We start from the raw sequence: 10,943 nt of genomic DNA on the forward strand, positions 1-10,943 counted from the left end.
TTTGTTAAACAAATTCTCCTTACCAGCCCCTCAGGAAATGTATGGCAAAAAGTTTGGAGAATATGTATACTGATGTTAGGGTGTAAAAAGGTAAACATAAATGACAGGATATATCAAACCTCAACATTTCACCATTCAAAATGACAAAAATTAGCTGATGGGACTTCAAACAAAAAGGCAGAGACCACTCTGTTTTTATTTTTTTAAAATCAATATCAATCTAATGAAGGATACCACTTAGTCTGGTCAAAATCAACTAGCTAGTCTGTACAATTTTTCATAACAGAGCATTGTAACATTAATATCATCATGTTCAACTTTGACTTTTTGACCATAGTATTCATACAGTCAACTCTTCATTAAACATTGATGTCCTTCCTTCAATTCAGTTGTCATTGGGGAAATTTTATTTACAAATTTCATTATTTTTTTTTAACAATGATTTACTGATATGTTTTCTTTCCTTAAGTTATTCAGTGCAAGATTCTATTCTCTGTTCTAAACGATGCTGTTATTATCATGGGGATAATTTTAAATTCCTAATGAATAAAAAATATGTTAATTATACAGTTCAGTTTTCTTACATTACATGACAGTTAGTAATATTGTCAGTGTGAACATTAATTCCTGATTGGTGCAAATTACTACAAAACTAAACATAAATTGGAAATAATGTTTTACTCCTTTTGTGTTTGTGGTAAGAATATTCAAATTGGTTTCTTTGATGAAATGAGAATTTGTTTGCTTATTTTTGAGGAATGAAACATTTTGATATGAAGTGACCTCAAATATTTGTTTTCAATTTAAGGTGGAACAAATTGATTTTGTTATCACAGTTGTGTCTGTCTACTTGGTCCACTTGAATCAAAATTGCGTTTAAGCCTGTCAGGGTCTCTGGATGCCATATTAGAAAAATCTCTGAATACATCATTGAACGTAACATCACCTGAAACAAAAAAAAATGACAGCAGTTAGTCCTTTAATCCATAAGAGTGACAAGGTTCTAATTTCTCTTTACAATCTATCCCTTATATCAAATGTTCAAGTCACAAGAATGAAGGAAATGATCAGCAACTAAGAAAGCTCTTCATGGTTTTACAAATTCTCCTTGTTAGACCCTTGGAAATGTATAGAGAACAGTATGGAGAATATGCATAATGATGTTTGGGTGTAAAGGGTTAACCTTTACACCCTTTGGAGTGATTAATGAGTAATTTCCCTCTGCAACTACTTATAATCATGGATAAGTAGAGTGCATTTGATTTATGATATCATAATATTTTTCATCATACTGCTTGCCCAGAAATATCCAGGGATAGTGGACTTTCATTGTAGACAAACATGATGAACAATACAGTGGTTAGATTACATTGCTTACCACTCCTTAAATTCACTGATAATTAAAACAACAACAACAACAAACAAAACAAATCAGAAAAAAATAGATGGAGCACTCTTAAAAAGATCTTACCCTGGGCAATCTCATTATCTTCTCTCATTTCTTCATTCAGTCTTGCCAGTCTCAACCTATAAACAATTTCATTTTTCACTCTCTAGTAAATGTTGACAAGTTAGAAATGGACCAAAAGCAGCTATATGTTTACCGCAATAGATACCAAAATAACCTGACATCCAAAAACAAGGTGTAGATATAAAATTTACAATTCCTAACAATGTCTTTCACAAAAGAAGACTTTTACTGAAACATGTGGTTGCGTTTTCCAATCTTCTAGGTGAGAGAAGCCTACAGGAACTAGGTTTAAGTACACACAGTTATGGAACTTTTACTGAAACATGTGGTTGTAAGTCTTAACCTTACCAATATTCATATACTGATAAAAACAACTTGAAGCAAGAAAGAAAAAGAAGTAAAATGCTTTGCCTTACAGACACAAACAAGGTTCTCAATACACTCACAATGACTGAAGAAAACAGTGATGGTAAGAGAGAAAATGGTTTTAATAGAATCTTATTTTTGATCAACCCACCCTGTCTGCCCAAGAAGTGCTGCATGATGAAGTGCACCTCTTCCCCTCTTGTCTTTCTGGTTTATTTTAGCTCCATTTTGTAAAAGGAACTCACAAGCTGGTAATGATCCCTTGAGGAAGAAAAATAATAATTTCATTACATGAAGGAATTGCAAGTACTTAGCATAGCAGAACACCGTCAACAGAAAGAGTCAAACCTACCCCTAAGACAGACTGGTGAAGTGCTGTTTTTCGTTCATCTTCCTCATTTACCCAGTTCACTTTGGCACCTGAAAATTTTCCATAAACACTTTCATGACTTGTACATTTTTGAGAAAAGTGGAAAGTTACACACAGTTGGTGTGATTACTGTAAGTATCACTTTCCAGAAATGTCTGTGCAGCCATTAAATAAACAATAAGTGCAGCATGTTCTTGTCTACCTTCTGCAAGTGATGCAGCCATAAGAGGAAGACTCTTCCATTCTGCTGCTTTGAAAAGTAACTGCAACAAAAACCCACAATTAAAACAAGCCACAAGCAATGTCATGTACCATTAAACTGTTGACCCCTGAGAGTGACCAGCATCTACTTTTTTCTTACAGTATCACCCATGAATCACACATTAAGATCACAAGAAGGACATGATCACCAACTAAAGAGGCACTGAATTGTTAAACAAATTCTCCTTGTCATCATGTCACTAAATGTATAGAGAACAGTATGGAGAATATGCATGCTGATGTTTGAGTGTAAAGGGTGAATAATCACCACTAAGTATCAACTTAATAACTCTCAGGACATTACAAAACAGCATATGATATAACAAATAAATAAATAGATAGTGCAGACCTCTTTATTTGGTAATTAAAGGTGCATACCCTACTGGGATGAACTCTTTTCAACACAGCGATTGCTTTCTCCTTGTCCTCCTTCAGTCTTTTCTCCAGGTCACCATCCCCATTATTCTGCACTCTTTCACAAATGGTTGCCTCGTGAGTCAGACCATCTTCATTTATGGTTGAATCAAATGAAACTCCCCTATCTCTACCCTTGTCAGAAGACATAGCTGCTCCGATGGAGGCTGCCCGTCTCCTCTCACTGTCTTGACATGATGTTGATGGAGCACTAGTTCCCGGTCTGTCCTCATCATGTGAGTCACTGCTAGCAGTCTCATCACTGAGAAAACTTGAAGCAACATGTTCTAACTTTTCAGAGTCTTCACTAGCAACATCTGCTGAGAGTATTTCAGCAGGGGCACTCTTTCGGTTGTCCATCTTTGACTTTGACTTCACGGCAAGTTCCCGTTTGAAAAGTTTACTTTTTTTGGAGTCTGTTCTCTCAACAGCCAAATTTGTGCCCCTTTCCTCGTGGTGAACTTTCATTCTTGCAAGATTTCTAATGATCCCTTTGTCCAAAGTTTGACAGTTTTTTAGAAAGGTTTCCAGGGAAACAAACTTATGTTGTACATATTTTAACTTGATCCAAGTCTCTCTTTCACCCCTTTGACAAAAATCATTTGATAATTATTTTCAAAAAATGTTAACTAGAAAAATTTAGGAATTCATAATTTATTTAAAACAACAAACAGTACCTGCTACTTTGAGGAGTTGACTTCTTTGTATGGGAGTTGACTTTTGCTTCAAGAATTCCATTGACCAATTCATTTCCCAATTCTGTCATTAACTAAAAACAAAACCTTAAGTTACTATAACATTCATTTTGTTCTATTTTACCAAGTCCTTTTCTTTAAAATTAAAAATATTCTGTCACCAAGTTAGAGATTATGCCTTGATCACTTTGAGACACAAACTCAATTAACATTATGTCAGCACATTGTCCAGTAAAACAGTTGTAAATCCAAAGCATTGTGCTTACAAATAACAAAAGTATGCATCCTATATTACCTTGACTTGCTCTGGTTCCCATGCATTAAGGGTCAATGAGCGAACCTTGGAGACGTGGACACCCAAGCTCCTATTAAAACAAGCATTACCGGTGGGTCATTTCTTAAACTACATGATTGTAACTTTTTGATCTCTCATAATATTATTATATATCAAATTTAAATACTTAGGTAATTATGCACTGGACAGTTTGTGACTCAGTCAAACACACTGCCCTCAACTGATGATATTTGGACCCAGAGGCATGAATTTACTGAATGTTTGTTTGGTTGTTTTACCTGCTAATTGGACTTAAGAAAAACTACACAGCAGCAAAGCTGAGCCTTTTGTCTGCACCACTGATCTTAAGGATCATGGCATAAACCAGATTATTGACAACACATGCACTCTACAATGCATATTGAGATCCTTCTAATATTACAGATCTGATGTAACCATGACTAAGAGCATGTCATTATGGTAAAAGCAAGGGCTATTCATAAAAAAAGAACTTTTTTTGTAACAGTACCTGTGAATACCTGAGCATTCTATACAGAGTACAATTCCCATGTTAGTACTTGCCCAGGTTGGATCTAAAGGATAAAAAATAATTTGCATTAGAGTTACTTACTATTGGTAACTACAAAATATAAACCATTAAATTAAAAAAAAAAAAAAAAGGAAAAAGAAAAAGAAAAAGAAAGGCAAAAGCAAACATTCTAACCCATGAAAGGAGGATAATAAAAAAACCCACATTTTCATTGCAAAGGCCAAATGGTATTTAAAAGTTAACTTTTTACACGATCCTATGACCTCAAAGCTACCCTCTCCCACAGATTGTTGTACTATGCTCACCAGTGCTGCTGCAGTCTGCACACTTGTCATTACCAGAGACAGCTCTAATAACATCAAGATTACTTCTGTCATTGAAAAGTAAGAAAAACTGTTAAAACACCAAATGAATGTAATTATTAATATTAACTTTTAGTGAACCAGGTCCAAAATGGAGTGTCATCTGTATGATCCAAGAGAGTACTGTCTATGAAATAACAGGAAGGAATGGCACAGTGAAGGGAGTGGGGATGACACAGTGATGAGAGCAGGGACCTGGGCCACAGTGATGAGAGCGGGGATGGCACAGTGATGGAAGCATAGACCCTTGCATTATTGATGAGAGCAGGGATGGCAAAGTAATAGGAGCAGGGACGGAACAATGATGAGAGCAGGGATGGCACAGTGATGGGAGAAGGGATGGCACAGTGATGAGTGCAGGGATGGCACAGTGATGAGAGCAGGGACCATGGCAAATCCATGCAACCCAGCCATGAGCCCCCACGCAGAAAAGGGAAGCAGACCTCAGTCACACTGAATAAATGGTGGAAAGAGTGGGAAAGGGGTGGGGAAAACTACCTGGATGATGAACTGTCAGTCCAAACCATGCTGCAAGCTCATGCTCAAAGCACGTGCAAGAATGCCTCAATCAGAGAGCACATGGAATTCTGACATGTGCGCATATGCAAAAACTGCTGAGTACTACTGATCCTCTTAGTTGTCAACTCTGTTAAATTGCTTTTAACTACATCAAAGAAATCTCCAGCAACAGTATGCAAAAAGCAAGACAATAAAACCTTGATGGTCCAGAAACTTTGTTGAGAGAATCCATACTGTTGCTCATAGAGCCTGGCCCTTGTAAATCACTCTGAAAAAAAATTCAGTATAGACAGTATAGGGATATTCCCTGAAATCACAAATTATAGGTAAGGTGCACATCAGTGACAGCTCACAGAGAAAGTGTGTAAAGAATCAATTTAAAAGTTGTGAACATTTTAAACAAGAGCTAATGAAAAAAGAAAAAAAAATGGAACAGTGTAACAGTGACCAAAAAAGTAGCCAATAATCTATTTCATGTGCAGCTAGTGAAATTGATTCAAGGTATAAATTGAACAACTTGTCCCTGTGTCATGTGATTTTTATACAGTAGTTTTAAGGAAGGTTCTTGGAGAAAAGGACTGAAAGTGCATGTGGCAATCTTGAAAGGTACCATGCAATTAATCTGGGTAGCTGCTAATTAATGAACTTTAATATGCCAAATAAATAAATAAATATATATTGCTTGGATTCATCAAAACTGCACTGCCTTGTCCTCAGTCACATTTTCTTGGATTGTCTCTGAAATCCTGAGGTCAAGGAACCATGACTTAAAAACTACCCACAGGGATCACATGCACTATGCGCAAGTAAGTAATTTCAATTCACCCACCTTATCATTGTTACTTTGAATACTGGTTGAGCTATTGAAAGCCTTGTCAATACTGGCCTGTGAATCACCACATAACAATTAAAATTTTAGTAACAGTATTTTGTTAGAAACTTTCTTATTGATCACCAAGTTAAGGATTCACTTCTCTGCCAACACAACACAACAATTTCTATAAAAGCTGATAACTCGTTCACTTCTACTTCAAGCCTACTTACTACAATTTTCAGTTGAGAGAGGGGCAACAAAAGTTTGGTGACCACATTTTGATGTTAAAAATGGGGTTGTTATCATGGGCAACTGGTGCTGTTTTCAGGGTCATTTGTGTCATTTGATTTCTTAACACTGTCTCACATGCTTGACAGTTTATGATACACTGCTCTTGAGATTTGGTTAACATTGGAAACAAGGAAGGTTGCCCTTGAAAACAACATTATTTTACAAACAAAACAAAACCCTGTCACCAACCTCACTCCACACCTCACTCAAGTTCACCATCAGCAGAAATTCACCCACAACATTTAGTGTACATCCTTAGACTCAGTTCCTATGTATTCCACTTGCCTCAATTTGATAAACTTACCTGCATAGCTTCCATCCATTCCACTTGCAGTGCTTCACTATCTGCTTGTAAATACCATGATCTAGTGATACAGAGTAGAAGATATCATTTTCAGTTAACTCTAAACTCAAAAAGTGATTAACATGTCACTTCTCCCTATAATATCTCTACATTATCCAGCAAATGGGTAACAAGAATACTCAAACTTATCAGGTAAAGAGAATACTCAAACTTGTTAGGAAGAAGTTGTTATCTTGATCTAACACCAATTCCTGTAACCAATTTACAAATGTCTTGCAGTTTGAGGGGAGAATTAACAATCAGATCTTGGAAACAATAACTATTGGTCACTCAGATGCTATCAATTCTGAGTTGTCTACTGTGTATTTGACAGATTTGCAAAAACAGAATTCAGTAGCCTTACTTTGTTGGTGATACCACTTCAAACATAAATCTTCTTTCCACTGTTTCCTCTGCAAGCCTAACTTTACACAATCGAAGATCTTCAACAAGTACTGTTTGATCATCCTGCAAAATTGAATGCAAGTGATACATTAACTGCATGTCATCATCGAATCCCTTCATTCATTTGACTGTACAACTGAAAAAAGTTTTTAATTAAAAACTTCAATAAATTTACTAAGTATTCACAATTCAAAGCATGATAACATATGTGCATAAATAGGTGTATGCACCTGGCTGTTGACATTTGCAGCATGCATGTGATTGACATAATCAGAATGTGACACCAGAAATTGCACTTAGTGATCACACTCTTGAGTGTGTGTAATCTAAATATTACATTCATCCAGTCATACACACCTTTAATCTCTTCTGAGACATCAGTTGGTTATTCTGAACTGTGAAATATCGCCTTTGGGAAAATAAAAATGAGGTATTTTACAATGAAATTATTTAAGACCTTAACCCTTTACACCCTAATATCAGTATGCATATTCTCCATACTGTTCTCTACAAATTTCATAAAGGGACCAACAAGGAGAATTTGCCTGACAATCAATAGCTTTTTAGTCAGTGATCGTCTCCTTTATTCTTGAGACCTTAATGCTTGATTCAGGTGTCATATTGTAAGGAGAAATTAGATGTTAGTCACTCTTAGGAGTTAGAGGGTAAATCAGCTGCTGCAGTTTTACTTCAGTGTCAATCAGTATCCCATTAAAAAGTACTCAGATCCACTACAACTTCTGAGAGTCAGAGATCTAACCTGTAGAATATTTCAGTCTAAATTCACCCCTAACTCACTGCTACCACACACTCACCTATGCCAACTTCTAAAAGCATTACTGCTCTTTTTAAATAAGTAGCCTTCCATTACTAAACAACTGCAAACAAATAGAAGATGAAAATTAACCCATAAGCACATGAACACAAACATGATTTTCACCAAACTGAATGCACAAGATTCACTCCTCAAAGTAAACAGAGAAGTTACAAACTTTGAGACTTCCCATTGTGAATGATGTAAAACATGTATTGAGTATTGTTCAGACACCATCAACAATTATAACAGTTTACCTTGCATCATTCAGGTTTCTTCTTCCTATGCATCCACTCTCCTCCTAAAATCACAAATCCAAGATAGCAAGCCTTGAGTAAAAACCATGAATCTCATAATCTGGTGTTTGACAAATTTTCTGCCCCTTGTTTTTTGCACATTCGACCATAGAAATCTAATGGAATGGTTTCATAGACATTCCAAATCAATTACAACTCACCCACTAATCTCACTATCTTTTTTTGTTTTCTCAAAGCCTTGCAACAAGACTCAATCTCACTTTATTGGGGGGAAATTGAATGAAAATGGGAAATAGAAAATTACTAGTAAATGATAAATGTATGGAAACAATAACCAATGCATAAGTTTTGTACCCAACTGTACAATTTTTTTGCCTGTCTTTACCTTGTTTTTAAACAAAATTCGAAGGCCCATGTTAGGAAATTTTAAATGGCTCTAAGGACAGAGCAAAATTTTTAAGATCTTAAATCATTATCGTAATAATTGATATTATACCCACCATTTTCTGGACCAATGTGTGTCTCTCTTCCATATCTTTTTTGTCCATTGTAAACTGGACTGACACTTCTTCCACCTGGATTACAGAATTTGATACACAGTTGTTAAGAGTCACTATCAGCAGACTATTTCCAATTGATCAAAACCTGTCCTCTAATATTTTAACCCTTTCACTCCCAGGAGTGATCAAAGAGGAACTTCTCCTCACAATTTAAGTGCAACTCTTAGCATAAAGTTGATAAGAAGATTGAAAAATATCTGATGGGGGATACTGGTTGATAATTACAACCAAATTCTCAGAGCTTAAATTATAAGAAATATATGGCAAATGGTGTGAAGAATAAATCTTTAGATCCTAAGAGTGAAAGTGTTTCAATTTTTAAGTTCACAACTGCTTCTGAAATAATGAATCATTGTTTAAAATTAATATACAAACTCTTCCATCAAGGAACAAAAAATCCTAAAAGGTCTGACAGAACAAGACAAAGAACACCAAACTTGTTGAATGTTGTACCAATGGTATAATAGAAGCCAATATCTAGTTATCAAATTATTAATAGTAAATCAAATTCAACCCACCTGATTTGACACCCTCTTCATGTATGCATCTAAATCATTCATCAAATCATAACCTTGATGAAAATATGTTGACTGGGCATGCATAAACTTCAGAATCTATAACAGGAACAAAAACAGACAAGTTCAGTTTCTTCTCCCAGTCAGTCCTACTCATTCAATCTGTGCTAAGACTTCTTTTCGCATTTGCAAGGACAAAAGAACCTGTTAGAAAAGATGGACTATATGCATGAAGAGGTCTAATTAACACTGCCATGTTCTACAAGGATTTCCAGCACTGAGAAAACCTGCAACTGCACATGTGTAAAATTATAATTATATTTTAAATGTGTTTGACATCACAATCAGCTGCTGACACATCACTTGTTTATTGTGCCACTCTGTCAGGCTAATAAATGAATAGCTAAACATTCACCATTCTTAATACAAGGTTGTTTGGTAAATTTGTGACCATGGAAGGCAAAACAGACACTAATGGAAAACTGTTAGAATAGCAAAAACACACAGATGACAAACGGTTGATGAACAGTCCTTGAGGCATTTGAACAGTTTGCCTAACCATTTGAACTGGTAAATAAATTATCTGAGAGGTTTGGTCAGCCATTTGAACAGATGAGAAAAAAATTTTATTAGATGGGCAAACCACTCAAATGGGTGAATAAATTAATTGAACAGTTTGATTAGCCCTTCAAACGGTTTGCCTAGCCATTCAAATGAATGAATAAAACAGATAATGTCAAATGGACTGGCAAGCCATTCAAATGAATGAAAATATTGTTAAACCATGATTGGTTGTGGGATTGGTTTACCAATCATATGGATGAATGAGTTGCTTAAATGGTTAGCGAAACCGTTCCAATTGCATAACTTGATCATGGAATGGGCAATTATACTCTTGTCATTTAAGGCCTATAGGGATTAAATAGTAAACAAAATAATATGTGGTCTCTCGTATGTAAGGAATTTTCCTTCAAGTGTTCAACTAAACACTGCAAGAAGAATTCCATATCTCTGTGCATCCATCTATTATCCTCTACTTCTTACAGTGTCTAGAACATCAATCCTTCTTCGTGACTGTAAAATGTTGATCTGCAATACAAAGCATGGTTTTAAAAAACTGACAATAGTTCTTGGAAGGGGGATAAATTTCATGCTTGCTTACTAAACAATACAGCAACTATTGACAGAGATTCAATGAACATGACAAGCTCAAAATCGTCACTTCTACGCTTTATCTACAACCTGGAAGGCATAGTCCAATGCTGTGTGGTTAAAACATGTCTGATTAGCTTTCACTGCATTCTTAACCTGTTTTGTGGAAATTAAAAAAAAAACAAACAAAAAACATTAAATTAACTACTAGGTATTCAGTGTGGTCCTTCAATCGTCATATATAATACAGATTGGTAGGCACAGTAACACACAGCAAGTTACACGTACAAACATCTAGGTGGCTATGCAAAATTTTTAGCAACTACACATGAAGCTCTACAACAATAGTCTAACCTCCTCGGCACTTCAGAGGCCTTACAGTGATGTGGAAGCTGTGCATTTCTTGTCAAGGCACTAAAAAGAAAACAAAACCAAAAAAAAAATTCATTCAGTCATACTATGGAGTAGTGTTTCAAGTGGTGACCATTTTTGTCACCAAGGTGAATGGAA

The 10,943-nt window shown here is 35.6% G+C and overlaps 2 protein-coding genes across 3 annotated transcripts in view; one reads left to right on the forward strand and one right to left on the reverse strand.

Moving 5' to 3' along the window:
* LOC131785884 (delta-1-pyrroline-5-carboxylate dehydrogenase, mitochondrial-like) overlaps positions 1-10,943 on the forward strand; it is a 71,515-nt gene that overhangs the window by 34,110 nt on the left and 26,462 nt on the right. The window lies entirely within an intron of this gene.
* LOC131794385 (arf-GAP with coiled-coil, ANK repeat and PH domain-containing protein 2) lies at positions 165-10,585 on the reverse strand. Of its 2 annotated transcripts, none has more exons than XM_066171686.1 (21): positions 10,524-10,585; positions 10,326-10,370; positions 9,285-9,380; positions 8,707-8,781; positions 8,207-8,250; positions 7,951-8,013; positions 7,493-7,544; positions 7,095-7,198; positions 6,692-6,752; positions 6,112-6,168; positions 5,480-5,550; positions 4,707-4,771; positions 4,381-4,444; positions 3,873-3,942; positions 3,560-3,651; positions 2,847-3,468; positions 2,410-2,470; positions 2,190-2,257; positions 1,989-2,098; positions 1,472-1,527; positions 165-946 (listed from the first exon to the last, which is right to left on the reverse strand). In XM_066171686.1, exons 3-21 carry the CDS (start codon positions 9,366-9,368, stop codon positions 831-833), a joined length of 1,935 nt encoding a protein of 644 aa, XP_066027783.1. In that variant the 5' UTR covers positions 9,369-9,380; positions 10,326-10,370; positions 10,524-10,585; the 3' UTR covers positions 165-830. The 2 variants fall into 2 exon arrangements, with proteins under 2 accessions (XP_066027783.1, XP_066027782.1); XM_066171685.1 differs by having other exon boundaries at positions 6,692-6,761.

This window comes from Pocillopora verrucosa, chromosome 9 (assembly GCF_036669915.1).
Source record: "Pocillopora verrucosa isolate sample1 chromosome 9, ASM3666991v2, whole genome shotgun sequence".
NCBI classification, from domain to species: domain Eukaryota; kingdom Metazoa; phylum Cnidaria; class Anthozoa; order Scleractinia; family Pocilloporidae; genus Pocillopora; species Pocillopora verrucosa.

Bases quoted from the DNA above. Each gene is read 5' to 3' on its own strand.
- LOC131794385 (XM_066171685.1), bottom strand. From the start codon at position 9,368: ATGCATGCCCAGTCAACATATTTTCATCAAGGTTATGATTTGATGAAT. The intron at 8,014-8,206 runs GTAAACTGTTAT...ATTTGTTTGCAG, and splicing joins AGAAACCTGAATGATGCAAG to TTGTTTAGTAATGGAAGGCT. The intron at 5,551-6,111 runs GTGGGTGAATTG...ATTTTTTTTCAG, and splicing joins TTCAAAGTAACAATGATAAG to AGTGATTTACAAGGGCCAGG.